The sequence below is a fragment of the Trichosurus vulpecula genome, chromosome 3, assembly GCF_011100635.1.
Source record: "Trichosurus vulpecula isolate mTriVul1 chromosome 3, mTriVul1.pri, whole genome shotgun sequence".
In the NCBI taxonomy this organism is placed as follows: Eukaryota; Metazoa; Chordata; class Mammalia; order Diprotodontia; family Phalangeridae; genus Trichosurus; species Trichosurus vulpecula.
The window spans coordinates 68,113,750-68,132,186 of record NC_050575.1 but is presented as its reverse complement, the minus strand read 5'-3'; the positions used below and the strand labels follow the sequence as shown (position 1 = coordinate 68,132,186).

The following is an 18,437-nucleotide window of genomic DNA, read 5'->3' as shown; positions in this document are numbered from 1 at the left end:
CCCTCCCCGCAATTCTACTTTGGTCAGATCTGTTTGTTAGGAAGTTTTTCCCAATGTTTAGCCCAAATATACTTCTTTGCAACTTTCAGTCCATTACACCTGGTTCTGTCTTCTAGGGACAAATAGAACAAGCCTAATCCCACTTCCACAATCGTTCAAATACTTGAACACTGCTATCCCATACTCTGCTAAGTCTTTTCTTCTCCAAACTACATATCCTCATTTCTTCCAACCTACCCTAATATTGGACTGAATGCTTAAATTTTAGGACTTCGAGAATTGGGACTCGAGGAGGCTAAGGGTGAAGCCAAAAGAAGCGATGGATTGGGATTGCATCGCCTACTTTGCTACTACAGGCAAATTATTTAATTTCCCTTGGGCCTCTAAGGAATTTGTCTGAATCAAGAGAGAATCACTAGAACTGAAGGATAATGCCAATGCTCTTGTTTTAAAGAAGAGGAAACCAAGGTCAATGAAGGCTAACTTGCTTCTAAAGCAAGATAGATAATAGATTTCAGAGGTGAGATTTGAACCCAAGTCAATAAATATTAAGTGTATACTATGTGCCAGACACTGTGCTAAGTGCTAAGAAAATGAAGAAAGGCAAAAATGGTTTCTACTCTCAGATAATCTAATGGTAGAAGACAATATACAAACAACTATGTAGAAAAAAAGATATGTGTATATAGGCTAACTTGGAGATGATCTCAGAGGAAAGGCACTGATATATTCAGTAGGAGGGGAATGGTTTCCCGCAGAAGGTGGGATTTTAGCAGAGGTTTGAAGGCAGCGGAGGAAGCTAGGAGACAGAGGTGAAGGAGGGCATTTCGGACGTGGGAGACAGCGAGTGGAAAAGGCCCAGTCGGGAGATGAAGTGTCTTATTGGCCAGAATCGTAGTTCGAGTATGTAGAGGGAATTAAGGTGTAAGAATACTGGAAAAGTAGAAAGGTGTCAGGTTATGAAGGGTTTTAAAAGCTAAACGAGGACTTTTGAAATTATGATCCTGAAAGTGACTGAAGCTCACTGACTAGGTGAGCGACAAGGTCACACACACGCTCTCTAGGAAGATCGCTTAACAGATGAGTGGAGAATAGACTGGAGTGGGGAGAGAGGAAGCAGGGAGACCAAGCAGAAACTGATGCAATAGTCCCAGGTGCGAGGTGAGGCGGGCTGGACACGGCACTGTCTGAGGAAAGAAGGTGGCGTATAGGTGTTAGTTACACAGGTATAAACTAAAGTCGGTGGCATCATATTGGATACGGGAGTAACAGTGAAGAGTCGAGAATGACCTGTGATAGTTGCCCCTCCAGTAAAAGGGAAGTTAGGAAGAGGGAGGATTGAGGGGGTGGGGTAAAGATAATCGAGTTTAGTTTCGGACTCTAAGGTCTGACGAGTCTGGAAGAACTGGATTTGCAAACAGGTGACCTAGAATCGCATTCCAGGTCTACCACTTACGTACTATCTTGGGCAGGTCACCTGGAACTCAGTTTTCCTAAATGACCTTCCAACATAGCTTCCAGCTCTAAATGTACGGTCCTACATAAACTTTAAAAGATCCCTCTCAACTGCCTCTGAATGAAGGGATCTCCCGTGCAGCCGCTATGTGAGTGAAACAGCGACCGTTCCCATTTATGTCCTTTACGATTGCAAGCCGCCTAACCCACGTGGTCAAACACAAATCACTGCAACCGTAACATACAAATACCCTATCTGTGTCAACCAGCGAGTGCAGTGACAAGAGAGCGACTAACTTAACCCAACGAGGCCAACCCCTTCCGCTGAGAAAACTACAACACCCAGAGGGCCTTGCGCGGGAACGGAGGCGGAGGGGGTGTAGGCTAACACTTCCGCTTCACGCAGCGCCACGTCCCCGACGTGTCACCGGCGGCGCCGCTGCTGTGGTAGAGGAAGGAGTGAAGGGGCCAGTTCGAGGTAGCGGCGGCGGCTGGCGACGGCGCCGGCGATTTCAGCCGCGGCTGCGACCTGCCCCTGCTCCCGCACGGAAGTGCCCCTGGATCAGCGGGGAGCAGGAGGAGGAGGAAGCGGCGGAGGCCCAGCTCCCGTGGGGCAAGATGTTGAACATGTGGAAGGTCCGGGAGCTGGTGGACAAAGCGTGAGTAGGAAAAGAGCCGGGGGGCAGTTTGTTGTCGGGGGCCCGCGGAGGGAGGGGGCGGGCCGGATCCCGAGCGCCGGGGCCTCTCCACGTCACACTGGCCAGCCCCCCCTACCCCCCCACTTCTTCCAGCTGATCCAGTCCCATCATGGCGGCGACGGGTCTCCTCGCCTCTGGGCCCTCTCTGCGTGGGGGCGGGAGAGATCCGAAGGTACAACTTGGCCTCCCTGCCCTCCTGAAGCCACTCCTTTCCCTTCCTCGGACCCGCGCCCCGGACTCATCTCCGGGGCAACGAGTGTCCCCCGGCGACCCCCTGGCCTAAGGAAGGAACTCCTGGATTCAGGGGGCGGGGAACGGAGTTGGCCGGGCCGTGGACTCGTCCCGGGGGGGAGGACCCCTGTACCCAGGTGCCCCACGGGGGGGGATTATCTGTCAGACTGTAGGAGACCCGAGGCCTGGAAGTGGCCGTTCTCCGAATTGCTTGGTTTTCTTTTCCAGAAAAACTTCAATTTTGCCTTTTAAAGCGAGCCTGGCAATACTAGTGGCAGGTTTAACAGGTGGTCACCCAAGCAGTGGTCTGAAGTTGTTCAGAGGATAGGGGTGATGACAGCCTAGTTTAGCCGACTCCAGCGTTTTGTTTTAACTTTTGTGACACCTTTGAAAAGGTCCACTGGCATAACTTGTTGTGCCCGTTTCCATTACATTTCGCCGTTTGTGTGCCACTTCCTCCTTGTTGAATAGAACTGCTGAGAAATTTCCCCTAAAGTAAAGGTATACACCCAAAACAGCAGAAAGTACTTTGTTATTACTGGCAACTGGATTTTTTAAAGCATAGAACTTAATGTTAACTGGTTTTAAACTAGTGTAATCTCTAACTATGAAAACATTTTTGCAATTTTTACTTATTCTTTCCAAAGTTAGACTTCTTAGACTGATAGTGGACTAGGAAAACCTTGGTGGTTAAGAGCATGCTTGATAAAAGGGAGGGTTAAGTAACATTTTTATCTAGGCCAACAGGAAATAAAATGAGAAAATTTAGAAAGCCTCCTTCCTTTTGAATGTTTAGTAATTATGCAAGTAAAGGTGGTTAAAAATTGGTCCATTTTGTAAGCCAACTACCGTAAAACAAGAAAGTGTAGCATAGAAGGTTAACGACGCAGGCATTTTTCAAAAATCATAAAATGATAATATTCTTTCCGGTGTCTTTGACACTGACTTAATTTCTTTTAGAAATGTCCTTTGGTTTAAGGTCCGTGTTTCATATTTTGTCTAGTGCTTGCATTAGGGCTTTGCCCTGTATACGTTTAGTCAGTTACATTAGAGAAACTCATTTCTTTGAAATAATAAAACTTAAAATTTTGACTTGGGTTAATGATATCTACCTACCATTTGCTTTTGTTTTCACTAAGCCAAAATAATAAGCAAACATTAATCTTACTGTATTTCCTACTTTTTATTTTGTGCTGTACTATGAATACATCAGTACAAAATTGAAATAGGTACTAATCTAAATCTGAAAGGTTTTTTAAAATTTCACAGCGTTGGGTTGGAAGGTCGAAAGGGAAAGGGAATGTATAGAAGATGACAAAAGTAAAATTGGAAATCTAAATTTAGAGGATCAAATTATTTGGTATATGACTCAAAAGCTTTTCAAGTAGAATTTTGCCAATAATGTTTTATTGTTTATCGCATATCGAAGTCAGAAGACCTGAATTCCACTTCTCCCTTACTGCCTGTGTGACCTTGGGGAAGTCACACCCTCTCTGAGTCTTTCAGTTTCCTCTTTTGTAAAATGAAGGGTTAGGGTTAGATAGCATCTAAGATCCCTTACAGCTCCAAATTTATGATCCTGTGATTATCACTCATTTTTTATATACCTAATGTTATAATTTTGTAATTGCTTCACCTTAATGTTACTACACAGTTTTCCTAATTATCTGAAGAGCCTATTCTTGAGAATTGATTTTATCTTCATTTTACTATACAGTTTAGCATAGAAATGTTAACTCCTCATAACAGTATTTGTGTTGTGAGTAGCCTGTGTATGATTTAAGAACTCAGGTAGCAGCGGCGGGTGGCTGATCTCATTGTCCTGAGTATATCCTCCAATAATGTATATTGAAACTGGCCCATTCCTGCCAGTCCTGTATGATAGCTTGTTCATGGTCCCCCTTTGATAAGTGTTCCCAGATCTATCTCATGAGCTAGGGGTTTCATGTCTTAACGATGTCAGTGGAACATCGGATCTTGTACATTAGTTATCCTTTGATTTCAGTACATTGCCAAACTTTTTCATTCAACATTTCTTTGATTTGTCTCCACTTCTTCATAATTCCCTGTTTATAATTTGTTGCAGCCTACTCACAACTATCATTTTCCCTTAACGTTGTTTTCTGGATGAAACTTTGTCATTTCTTTAGAGATTAATAGTGCCATGTCTCACAGCCACATGATAAACCTACAAGAATAACAATATTAAAAAGATGGGCTTTTTGCTTTAGGCATTTGTTTTTTGTGGGTAAGGTATTAAAACAACTTTTCACTTTCCCAAAGATAATCCAACCCTCTAAACCCTATTTTTGGGTGTCTCTTTGGAATGTATGTGTGTGTATATGTGTGTGTGTGTGTGTGTGTGTGTGTGTGTACACGTACATATATACATACATATATAGGCTTTTACTTATCAGGAACATAGAGTTAAAATTGGTATTTGGATATTTTTGGTATAACATACCACTTGTAATTTAATTCTCGGCTTCCATTTGCAGGAATAAAGGACTCACTTCCAATAAATTTTAATATAGTCCTACTCTTGTACAAAAATCATGGTGTATCCATTCCTAGAGTAATCCTGTGTGCAATTCCCCTTACTATTGCATTCTTAAAGTGTTAATAGTGGAGCTGATGAAGACACTGAGGAGGAAAACTGATCGTCATAGATGTAGTGGGGTACATCCATCTGAGGAGAAAAAGTGTCTAGGAATATTCAAAATGCTTATGACTGAAATCTGCAAAATCGTGAATAGTATCAATAGGTTAAACACCAAATCTTAGATGAGAGCACCCTTTGCAAAGGTATTGTCAGAAAAAGAAAGTGCCACTGTGCACAGTAGGTCAATTTGTGGAATTTATTACCTTCATAGTTGATATTAGATGAAAACAGATTCAAAAGAAGTTTAGACAGATTTGTAGATGATAGAGTTACTTAGAGATAGTAGGATTATTTGGAATTTATCCCTAACCATTCAAGTTGACCTCAAGAAAGGAGTAATTCATTCTTCTAAAATGTGAACCTTAAGGCCTTTCTCAGAAACAGAATAAATACTAAGCTGTATATACTGGGCATCTGACAGAGATACGCAAACTAATTAGTATTCATATGTGTGGTTTTGAGAACTTGAGGGATTTTTTTTTATTGCCACGAGAAGTAGGAACATAAAGACTGGAAACACCAGGGACCAGGACTGGGTACAATTGTCCATTACTTCAGCTCTTCTTGATTAAAGAAAGATAAATGGTGATGACAGAAGAAATGTGACTCCATCACTGTCTCCAGAGCTTTTAAGGAGAACTATGCCATCCTTCTCCTTTTCTCAAAGGTCATTTGGGTAAAGCTACTTCAGCATTGATTACCTCTCTGCATTCATTTGAGGAACAAGTTAACTGGGATACTTATGTACCTTACCAGCCTAAATAATTGGCATGTAAGATGTAGAACCATTGTGTTTGCTCCTCACGTTTAGGAAGAGATGGTGAAGTAGGTAAATCTTACCTGTTTATACCATGTAGGGCTAATGCTGCATATTCTAAGTAATTTCCCCCTTTTCATTCTGGTGTAAAAGATATGGATAATTTGAACAGCAATTCTTGTTTATTAAAAACAACTGAAGTGCAAGATTATTTTGTATAATTTAAAAATTATTATTTGTATTTATTTGGCTAGTTATCTCAGCCAGATGTACAACATTAATCAGTATTTGTCAAATGAATGTATTGTGTGAAGATTTGTTCTTCAGATTGTTGTCTAGGTCCTGGGGCAACTTGTTAAATAACTGTGTTGAATTTTCTATAAATTTTTGTTTTGATTTCTCCTCCCACTCGTGTGTGTGTGTGTGTGTGTGTGTGTGTGTGTACTTGCTTGTTTTTATTTCCTAAATGTTTAGATAGTGTCATCAACCATTGGAGAGAGAGAACAGTTTATTATCATGTATTGGAAGTCCACAATATGCTTTCAACATCAAAGCGACATTCTCTACCCTCAGAAAACAACTTGGTTCACAGGGAGTGAATATGTGCTGATCCAAAACAAATGATTTTTACTTTTTATTTTTTGCTTTTCTTTTCAGCCATATATATATATTTTCCCCCCATAATCTTCATTCCAACAACAACTCTCATGTTTGCACAGTTTAGAGCATTAAAAAAAAAATAAGTTGAGAAATCAATGATGCAGTACTCTCCAATTTCTCCTTGGCTCAACTTTCAAAGCCCATCCCAAATATTGTCTCCTCTGTGAAGCATTCCTTTAGTTCTTCCACCTTTGTTTCCACTAGTATTGATTTTTCCCACCTCAACCCATATTACTTGGTATCTCTTCTGCACTTGCAGGGTTCTATCTTGTATCATATCAGTTGGGGTTTTGGTGCATATGTTATCACCTCTGCTAGATTTTAAGTTCCTCTACAACTGGAACTATATCTTATTTATCTTTGTATCTTCCATAGAGCTACCCAGTACCTTCTGGGCATTTAAATTTTATTGAACAAATATTCATTTAGAGTGAAGTTACCTCTCCTTTATTAGTTCCTTAGGGGCCGTCCCTTGACTCATTTCTTAAAGAGGCCTATTCACTGAATGGGTGTTACCTCACTCTTAAGTGAGTACACGAAAAGGCCTTAGCCTAAAAAGAGTCAGGGTCTTCCATTGCATCCTGGGTCATCTCCAGTCATCCTGATGAATATGTAGTCACTGGATCCAGATGGTTCTGGAGGAGAAAGTGAGGCTGGTGACCTGGCACAGCCCTCCTTCCCTCAAATCAAAGTCAACTGCAAGTCATGTCATCATTTCCCTGATGTCATGGTCCTCTTCAAAAGCAAAGGACAAACACAACAATACCAGACTGAAAATAAAGCAATCCTAGTACTCGGAACATAAGTACATATTGAGATCTTAACTAGGAAATAAAGTTTTAAGTTTACTTACTTTTTCCCAGCTTCTTTGAGAGGTGATTTACTGTAACTTGAGCAAGTTTTTCTTACCAGTACTGCGTAGGTGATTCTTAAAAAACACTCAACTACCTCTTAAATTTATCTTATGCCTTCGAGTTAAGAAGTTTTTTTAAAAATCTGTTTGCTGATTTCACTAAAAGGACTTGACCTTTATGTCAAAGATAGTAGGTGTTATTATATTTCAAGAGATCTAGTTGAATCATCTGGCACATGCCCTGTAGGTTTCACTTCATAAAGATTCATGTTTAGCTTAAGCAAGGAACATTCGATTTCCAGTGGTTGCTTCTTACAAAAAAAAATTTTCAAGGAACTTTATATGTTACTCTTCGTAACACAACACAACTTCTTGATAATCACTTAACTGTATTTTGTTTGATTTTTAAAGATATTGTACATACTTTATATGCAGTATGCCTCTATCTTATGTTTATATTAGCACCCACTCTGTCCAAACTGCACCTTCTCCTTGCTACTCGTACTTTGGAAAACACTATTCTGTTATGCACAGGTAGAACAGACCTACTTAATGTTTCACTTTTTATTATAATAGAAGTAAGTTTGGTAGCTTTTGCAGGGGGAGTTTGAATATAAAATACAAGTTATTGCTGTTGAGGTAAATTATCTATATAATAGAATACTGTATGTTCGAATGCCAGTGTCTCTTCTAAAGTACAACTGAGAACTTAAATATAACCAATCAGTAAACATTTATTAAACACCTGCTATATGGTAGGCACTGTGCCAAGCACTGGGGATACAAAAAGGTGAAAGACACTCCCTCTGCCCTCAAGGGGCTTGCCTTCTAATGAAAGAGACAATAGGCAAACATATCTATATCAATATATACACAAAACAAGCTATATACTGGATAAATAGGAATAAATAGGGGTGGGAAGGCAATGGAATTAAGGGAGGGGGCGGTTTGGGAAGGCTTCCAGTAAAAGATAAGATTTTAGTTGGTACTTAAAAGAAGACTAGGAGGTCTGTGGCTTGAGTGGAGGAGGGAAAACTTCCAGAGAAGAGCTAGAGATAGCCTGAGCCCAGAGCCAAGAGATGGAGTATTTTGTTTTGTTTGTTGAATAGCCAGGAGGCCATTGACAATAGGTTGGAGAGTAAGGTGTAAGAATACAGGAAAGATAGGAGAGCCTTTTGGGGGGGGTGTTGTTTTTTGGCAGGGCAATTAGGGTTAAGTGACTTGCCCAAGGTCACACAGCTAGTACATGTGTCAAGTGTCTGAGGTCAGATTTGAACTCAGGTCCTCCTGACTCCAGGGCCAGTGCTCTACTCACTGTGCCATCTATCTGCCCCTAGGAGAGCATTTTTTTATTTGATTCGGGAGGCAGTGGGGATCCCCTGGAGTTTACTGAGTAGGGACATTTGACCTCTCCTTTAGGAAAATCACTTTGGTGGCAGAATGGATGGATTGGAGTGGAGAGAGACTTGAGTCAGGTTGACTCAGCAGGCTGTTAAAATAGTCCAGGGTGTGAAATGATGAGGGCTTGCACTATAGTTGTAACAGTCTCAGAGGAGAGCAGGAGGCATATACAAGAAGTGTTGCAAAGGTGAGATCAAGAGGTTTTGGCAAAAGATTGGTAATGGTGGCTTGAGATACGGTGAGGAGTTATGGATGACTGGAGGGTATTGCTCTCTACAGTAATAGGGAAGGTAGGAGGTGGGAATGGTTTAGGGGGAAAGCTAATGATTCTGTTTTGGACATAGTGAATTTAAAATGTCTACTGGCATTCATTTCAGTGTGTGTGAGTGGCAGTTTGAGATACAAGACTGGAGGTCAGCAGAGAATTTGAGGCAGGATGGGTATACTTGAGAATCATCAGGATAGAGATGATAATTAAATCCATGGGACCGTGGGAGCACCAAATGAAGTATAGTTTGGAGGGAGAAGAGAAGAGGACTCAGGACCAAACTGTGAGTGACACCTATATTTTAGAGACCATCTTGAAGAGAATCCAGCAGAGGAGACAGGAGTGTTGAGATAGGTAGAGTCAGAATCCGAAGAGAGTGTATTCCAAAAACCTATAGAGAAGAGAGTATTAAGGAGAAGTGATCAACAGTGGCAGGGGTTACAGAGAAGGAGAGGTCAAGGAGAATGACGATTGAGAAAGAAGCCATTGAATTTTGCAACTAAGAGATTGTTTTAAATGTACTTTCCTTAGTCTTTTTTGATATGTAGTTTTTAAGGATCAAGGCCATCTAATATTGTGATATATGTTGCAGAAGTACAATTTGTGTAAGACTTGTTGCAGTATAGTTTGTGTAATATATCTACTGCAACTTCCACCTACCTATCCTTAATTTTTTTTCAATCTGTTTTATTGGCATTTTGACTTGGGTAATTGACAATCTTATTCCTCTAGATGTGTAAAAAACCTTTCATCTGCATTTGTTTTTAGCACAAAAGCTCATGTTCATTCATTTTTAAACTTTAGACAGATTAAAAAATCACTAGTTACAAGTTTTTTAATTGATCTTCACTATTAAAAATTTATATTAGTGATCTTTTTTATCATTTTTGGGAGAATTTATTAATTTGGTACAATATTTAGTATCTTAGAACAGAAATTGGTAGTGTTTACAATGGAAGACTAGTCCAGAGATACAAGAAGGATTTTCTTCCCAATCCCCACTTTGGCAGGTGCCTTTTATTGGCCTGCTGTTATGCCCTTGAATTGCACTTTTTTTTTTAGACCAAAGAGACAGGTCCAGTACAAAGCAATCCATAACTCCTGGGTTGGATTCAAGCCCATTAGAAGCTAAGCATGGAAGATTTTGTTAAGTAACAATAAATGTAAGAATTCTTCATATAAGTCAAGATCTTAGAAAGCTTGTAAAACTTAGACACTTTGGTAAACCAAATCCAGCTTTAGTAGGTGTTACATAATAAGCCCATGCTATTTCATACATAAATGTTCTTTATTTCTTCAAACAATTTAAAGTGTGCCCAGTTGCCGAAATTTTCAAGAGAGTAAATATGTAAGTTATTTACATCATATTTTATTCTCACACAGTAACAAGTTAAGTAGGAATGTGGTTTTGAAATATTAAACTGGTTTTAGACTTTAGTCTTTAAATCTTTTAGAGAACAAACATGATACATATGAAAACTTTTCTGTGTAACTAATTTTCCTGCATCATTACAAATTCTTATTTTTAAATATGCATTTGTCTGCACATCCTTTCCTCTCTTTGTAGAGGTAGGGGACTGTGGTTATGAAATACCGCATAGTGTGATAAACAGTTGGGGCATTATGGATGATTTTCCCAAGGTGTCTTTGTTGTGGTTTGTTTTTTTTTTAACTTTTGTTACTAGAACTGCCCTGCTTGGGTAGACAAGGAGAGTGGAATATATTTGAAAATTAAAATGATGTAAAAACAAAAAGTATTGATTAAAAATAATATATTATAAAAGTGTATGTTTCAAGATTTTTCTTTAATTTTTCCTCTACTATTTATTACTTTGCAAACTTGTTAAATTACTTGATTTGGGAAACAATGAAAAAATTACATTTTTAAGTTTTGCATTATATTTTTATGTACCAAAGGCCTGTGATTTCATCATTGTAGGTACTTCTCTACCAATGCCAATTATAGCCCCTCACCACCTTAGCAGTTTCAGTAGTTGCCGTTGCTATTTTGGTATTGCCTAACAATTGGGAAATTACTGGGCAAAATGTGGGGTGTGAACGTGATAGAATGTTACTATTTTGTAAGAAATGACTAACGATATGGTTTCAGGAAAAACCAGGAAGACTTCTTTGAAGCGATTTAGAGTAAATTGAGCAGAATTCAGAAAACAATTTATAAAATGACAACAAAATTATACAGAAAAAGCCTTTAAAAGCCTTACAGACTCTGCTTCCTCAACCAGCAGTGATTTGAGATGACCAGTGATAAAGCCTGCTACCCATTCTTGGCAGAAAGATGATGGACTCTGTGATAAATTCTTTTGGATATGGCCAACGTGGGGATTTGATTCACTTGATTATGTATATTTGTTACAAGATTTTTCTTTTTTCTTTTGGGGGAGAGAAGGAATTTAACAATAGACTTCTAATTAAATTACAAGGAAAAACAAAAGGTTTCAGTGACTAAAAAAATTAATCACTCTGTAGCACACCTTAGCTATGAGAATCTCATAGATACGAGCATCTCAGTATAGAACCTACCAGAACTTGCCTTCTGGCATAGTTTTTGATAACCAAAGGTTGTTTTCATACCCACTGTAAGGTAGTGAAGTAGGACTTCAATGGAGGATTATATTCTTATATTTAAATGGTATCACTTGCTTGGTGGCTTTGGCATGTATTTATAAACATAATTGTACATGCATATTTAAAGTATGCATTTTCATTTCTGTTATAATTTCTACCTCATGTGACTTACTTTACAAATTTAAATATTTTGTTCAAAGGAAGTCATCTAATGGCAATTATTGTAAAGATTTGGGAAAGTTATAGTTCTTTAAATTCATATTTAACAGTTTTTGCCAATTTAAATTTATCCATTCTAGTTGGATGTCTATGATTACCAAAGCTTCTTTTCATTTAACTGATTCAGCAAACACTTAACTTGCCTACTACTTGGAGGTTGAAAATGAATTTAAATAATTCAGGCCTTAAAAGGTATGTTCCCAAATAAAATTGAATGGTGTTAGTTTTGTAACCAGTAAAAAGTCCTCTAAAGTTAGGGTAAGTTGCTGGAGAGTAGCTGCCATACTAGTAGACTATATACTATGTTAGTTCTAGATATTAGAGTGGCACGTAAGAAGAAAATATATAATGCCTTGATTTTTTTTTTTAGGTATTTTTGTTCTATTAGTCTCTCTACTCTCTATCCTCCTAATATTAATAATTCCATCTCATGGAGGAAGAAATGAACAAATAAGTGTATCTGTAACTTGGGGAAAGGGGGGGACCCCCTTTGCTGATGGAGGGACTACTTGTACAGAATCATAGATTCATCAAAATACCGAATAAAACATTATAGGAAAATAGCTAAAACTCTAGATTTTGAAAACATCTTCAAGATTGAATTACTTAGCTTTTAAATCACATTTTCAATTTCTTCTGGATAAAATTTAGAAGGACTGCAGGGTCTCAAATACTAGACACTGACTTTTCTGACATAAAGAAGCCATGTTCTTGATGCCAGGAATCCCCTCTTACCTAAAGGTACAATTTAGAAAATCTGGACAACTTGGAGACATTCTGCTTGGTTGCTGCAAGAAGCAGTATCTATACATTTCAAATAGTCTACTTAGGTAAAGAAAAAAAATAAAAAGTTCGCCCCATTAGAGCATATTAATCGAGTATTTACTTGACACCTGCTAAATACTCAGCCCTGTGAATAACACCTGAAATATCAATCATCAAGATACTTAGCTTTTAAAGTATTCTGATATTACATCAGAGATCCCATAGTCATTCTTTTTCTGGGTTCTGCCTGTTTTTTATTTGAAACCTTTCTTGATGACTACTAGCTTTGGTAAATTTCATATGACCCTTTGACCCATCCATGTATGTATGATAGCTTGATTTTTTTCATGAGGTAGTTATGCCTATAATGCTGTATTGTAGTGACTCATATTAATTGCTTGGTTATGGAATTCTATTCTTGATTGTTCTTTGTTCAAAATATTTATCTATCTATGATTGTTGTGTAGCAATTAAATCTCAACCAGTCCTAATCAAGTACCTGTATTGTAGTGATAGCATGAAATGTTAATTGATGCACAGTGATAATTGTTATCTCCCAGCCTTAGTTTGTAATGATCTTAATAAGGTTTCATTGAGATAATAATAATATAATAATAGCATTTATATATCACTTTAAGGTTTGCAACGTACCTTACATATATTCTCATTATTCCCCACAAAACCCTGTGAGGTAGATGCTATTATTATCTTCATTTTACAGATAAGGAAACTGAGACAGACAGTTTAGTGTCTGAGATAGGATTCAGATTTGTCTTACTGACTCTCTTAAGCATTCAAACCATTGTACTGCCTATCTGCCCTGCGCTTAGGATATAAAAATAAAAAGACACGATCTCTACTGCAAGAAGCTTAGTTCGTATAGGGGGACAGAACAAAAATGCATGACACTTTTTAGAGGATGAGCTAAAACAAGATAAACGTTAATTTTAAAATAGTCATAAGTGCTTTGTAGTTGTGTGAAGGAAATGAACTAGAATAGTCAGGAAAGACTTTATGGAGGTAGTAGATAAGTTCCTAGCATGATTTTATTTTATTTTTAAAAATATTTATTTTTAATTTTTTTTATTCTTAGTTTGCAACATTCAGTTCCACAAGTTTTTGAGTTCCAAATTTTCTCCTCCTCCCTTTACTCCCCCCCACTCCCCCAAGACTGCATGTAATCCCATATAGGTTCTACATATACCTTCACATTAAACTTATTTGCACAATTGTCAGGTTGTAGAGAAGAATTATAACCAGTGGAATGAATCATGTGAAAAAAGAAACAAAACCAAAAAAGAAGGGGGAAAAAAAGAGGGCAAATAGTTTACTTCAATCTGTATTCGGACTCCATAATTCTTTCTGTGGATGTGGATAGCTTTTTCCATCGTGAGTTTTGGAGCAGTCTTTGAACTTTATATATTGCTGAGAAGAGCCAAGTCCATCAAAGTTAATCATCACAGATACTGTGTGTCTATTACGTATAATGTTTTCCTGGTTTTGCTTCTGTCACTCACCTAGCATTGATTTTAAAGGAATTAGATTGGTTGAAAAGTAGGGTGAGCAAATTAGGTATATTAGATAATGAGTGAAAAACATAGGACACAGATCAAATTTAGCCATATAGGAAATAGATGGAGAATCCGTAAAAAGAGTTTACTGTTTAATAACAGGGCTATACATTTAGTGGGCACCCATGAGTAGTTGATTGATTTGTTCTAATGGAGAAAAAAACAAAATCCAATTTTCCTTTTCTTTTTTTTCCTTTTGACCTAAGTGAACTGTTTGACATGTACAAGATACTGCTTCTTGCAGCAAGCAGAGAAAATGTCTCTGAAGTTGTCCAGATTTCCAAAATTGTACCTTCAGGTTATAGGGGATTCTGGCATCAAGAACTTGGTTTCTTTATGTTAGAAAAGTTAGTGTCTAGTATTTGAGACCTCAGAGTCCCTCTGAATTTTATCTAGTAGAAGAAAGTGAAAATGATTTAACACCTTTCAGTCTTGAAAATGTTTTCCGTCTAGTCTCTTCGTTATTTTCCAATAATGATTTGGTATTTTGATGAACGTGTGATTGTATTGAGGTAGTCCCTCCATCAGTGCAGATTGTAACCCATTCTTCCCATGCTATTTAACTCCTTTCCTTGTCCTCCCGTAAAATAGCACAGGAAGTCCGTGCAGCTCTTTGGGAGGCATTCCTCTTGATATTGTGTGAATAACAGTGGAACATGGCCTTGTTTCTTCTCTTTTTCTAAATATACATCTATACTCTGACATGTTTAATGTGGCTTTTCTTGCACAGTACTCTGTGGATATTGTTCATACCCACCATGTACCTTACTACACTTTAGATGACTTACAACTTTAATTCTTTGGGGTTTGTGGTTTTCATTGTCTTGCATAAAGCATCACCAGAAAAATACTGTTGATAAAAAGATGAGCCTTGGTTTCAGGGAGAAGCACAGTCATTAAAATCATGGCCCAAATTTCCTATCCAAGCTCTTTCCCAGCCTCCTGTATTCTAGGCCCAGCTCATTGTCCAGCTACAGTTTTTGTCCAGGGTATGTGAATTGATAGACTTGTTCTATGGATTTGTCCATTTGATTTTATAACTGTAGTCTGGACAGTAGATTTCATTAGTTATGCAAATCTCCTACAATCTGCACTATAGGAATAGAGATCCTTGGAATAGGAATAGATCCTTGTCCTTATCTTTCATTTAAAAGGATTACAAGATGTGTGTGGTCTTTGTGGTTTGGAGTAGTTCATTAGCTATATATAGCTGTTTCTTTGTGCCTAGAAAACCAAATATGACTTTGGTTTAAGGTGAATCATGCACAAATGTTACATTTTTCCAAAACTTACTAATTTATCACTTTTTTCATATAAAGCAGTGTGTCTTTGATACCTTAGCAATACACGAAGGTTACTCGGACTTGGTTAATTTTGGCTTAACTTTGAGGTGAGGCGTTATTCCATTAATTCATCAAATATTTGAGTGCTTTCTGTGTACAAGGGTTGATAGATACTATGAGAATAAGATACAATAAAGAAGCTAAGTAGTCTTATAAACACTGATTATTAAGCTTGGATCAAATTGCAATTTTTAGGTTTTTTTTTTAGAAGTTCTAAATAGAAATTGTTTGAAAAGTCTGTGAACAGTATTGGCTTAGCTTAGTGCTGATTAGTTGGAAGAAAACAGGTAGAAATTTTGAGTAAATTAATCTGTACTTTCCGCTTCTAAAAGCTGTTTTCTAAAATTATCCCTTGTTTCGTTAAGAACACTTGTTAACTTTATGTCTTTGGCAACTAGAACTGGGAGCAGCAATACAAGTGAAACCACCTTTTTTGTTGTACTTATTTTTTGAGTAGCTTTTGTTATATGATCTGTTGGTGGAGCCGGTTTAACATATGACACGACTTTGAAGAGGAAACATCACATTGTTCTATCTATAAAAACCAGGCCTACTAAAAAGAAATATTCTGGGCAAAAACCTTCTGCAACTCAACAAAACCATGTAATACCATTTGATTTCTTTCCTTTTTTGGAGGGGGGTAAACATATACATACAGAAATATGAAAATATAGTTGCACATAAAATCATAAGCTCCATTATTTGTAGTTTGGGGGAATTAAAAAAATTGAGTTGATAAACTTGTATAATAACCATATCAAGATAGTGACACAACTCTTCTGTTTGTTGTGTGCCCTTATGAATTTTTTTCTCCTATGTATCAAATGGATAACTTATTAAGAATTATATACCTTAGTACGTATCATGTAGAAAATAGGTTTCATTTTAATGGAGGGAGGGTAGATGAAGCTTTTTTTTTGCATGTATTCTAAAACCAGACAAATCCTATTCAGTCTCTAATTTTAATGCTATTGTTAATATGTAATTCTGTATCATCAAAGAGGTTTTTTATAGGACAAAGATATGAGGAAGAGGTGTTTTGTAAATTTTGTAGGCCTCCGAATATCCTCTACTTGAATTTAATCTAGGTACCTAGTTATCTACTGCCATAGTAAGAGTTCTAAGTGAAATGTAACTATATGTACACTTAACAATCCTAGTAGATTTTATGAATTTAACAGACTTCATTATAACCTGGAAAGACTTCTATGATATGATGCGGAGTGAGGGGAGCAGAACCAGGAGGCCATTATCCACAATTATAGACACACGGTATCTGTAAGGACTAACTTTGATAGACTGGGGTCTTCTCAGCAATGCAAGGTTCAAAGACAGTTCCAAAAGACTCATGATGGAAAAAGCTGTGCACAACCAGAGAAAGAATTATGGAGTCTGAGTGCAGATTGAAGCAAAATATTTGCTCTCTTTTTTCCCCCTTTTTTGCTTTCGTTTCTTCCTTTTCATGATTCATTCCATTGGTTGTAATTCTTCTTTACAACTGGGCTATTAGGTAAATAAATTCAATATGAAAGTATACGTAGAATCTATGTGGGATTACATGCGGTCTTGGGGAAGAGGGGGGAGGAGAGGGGGCGAAATCTGGAACTCAAAAACTTGTGGAATTGAGTGTTATAAACTAAAAATAAAAATATATTAAAAGAGATTTTTTAAAATTTATACCTTGAATTAGGATAATAAGTTGCCATGCTACATTAAAGTTACGTAATTGGGTAAAGTATCACATCTTTTTTTTTTCATAGAGAATATTTTGGGCCATCCTTTGCAACTTCATAAGCATCCTCATTCTTCCTTATAGCACCTATCAAGTCATTTCTCAGTCTTGTTGATTCTGCCACCACTACATCTCTTACATCTGTTACCTTTAGTCCAGTCAGGCCCTCATAATCTCTCCACTGGACTATTACTTCCTGCCTTTAGTCTCTCTTCTCCAAGAATCCTCCACATAGCTGTCAGAGTGATAATCCTGAAGTCCAAGGCTCACCTTGTTGCTCTGTTGCCCAACAAACTATGGCTCCATTACTTTTAGGATCAAATAAAACTCACTTTGGCATTTAAAGCTCTTCACTATTTGGGTCCAACCTACTTCTTCAAATTTACCGAAATGAAATGGAAAAAGAATTTATTAATCATTTACTATGTACTGAGTGCTGGGAATACAAATATAAAAGTGAAGACATTCTCTGTACCTTCAAAGAGCTTTCTTTCTAATTGGTGGAGACAACACATATAGGATTGTAGTGACCAAGGGTTTTTTTGTTTGGAAAGTTTAGAGTATTGACGAGTATAGATTCACGCACTTTCCAGTATTGATGCCATTATCGATTTAATTCTGCTTCCCAGACTGAAAATAGGTAAGGACAAAGTCTCCCAGTGTAAGTGCAGAATTGTGGTGTTGTGTGTTGTTGTGTTTGTCCTTTCTTTTCGAAGAGAACCAAGACATTAGGGAAATGAAGACATGACTTGCATTTGACTTTGATTTGAGTGACGGAGGGCTGTGCAAGATCACCAGCCTCACTTTCTCCTCCAGAGCCATCTGGATCCAGTGACCAGATATTCGTCAGGATGACTGGAGATGACCCAGGATGCAATGGGAGACCTTGGCCCTTTTAAGCTAAGGTCTTTTCATGTAATCACTTAAGAGTGAAGCAACGTCCCTTCAGTGAATAGGCCTCTTCAAGAAGTGAGTCCAGGGATGGCCCCTTTAGTTAGAAAAGTAAGGGAAAAAAATTAAGCTTGGAGGGGAAGACCCTCAGGGTTGATGTTCCAAAGAGAACCACAGTTACCATTCACATTCACTCTAAGGCAGGAGGGTCCAAAATACAGCCATTAAGTGGAACTTGGGCAGGGACCTGTTGTGGTCCAATCAATGAGCTTCTGAGTGAATTGATAGGTAGGTAAGTAGGAAGTAAGTAAGAAGGAAGAGAGAAAGGAGGACAGAAGGAAAGAG

General features: G+C 37.8%; 1 protein-coding gene across 2 annotated transcripts in view; it reads left to right on the top strand.

Moving 5' to 3' along the window:
- The first annotated feature begins 1,862 nt into the window (after positions 1 to 1,862).
- Positions 1,863 to 18,437, top strand: part of CLINT1 (clathrin interactor 1) — a 74,291-nt gene continuing 57,716 nt past the window's right edge. The window contains exon 1 of one of the 2 annotated variants that reach the window (XM_036750160.1): positions 1,863 to 2,114. In XM_036750160.1, coding sequence (XP_036606055.1) covers positions 2,074 to 2,114 — 41 coding nt within the window. In that variant the 5' untranslated portion in view covers positions 1,863 to 2,073. The remainder of the gene's footprint in view (positions 2,115 to 18,437) is intronic. The other variant, XM_036750161.1, reaches the window with a different exon arrangement.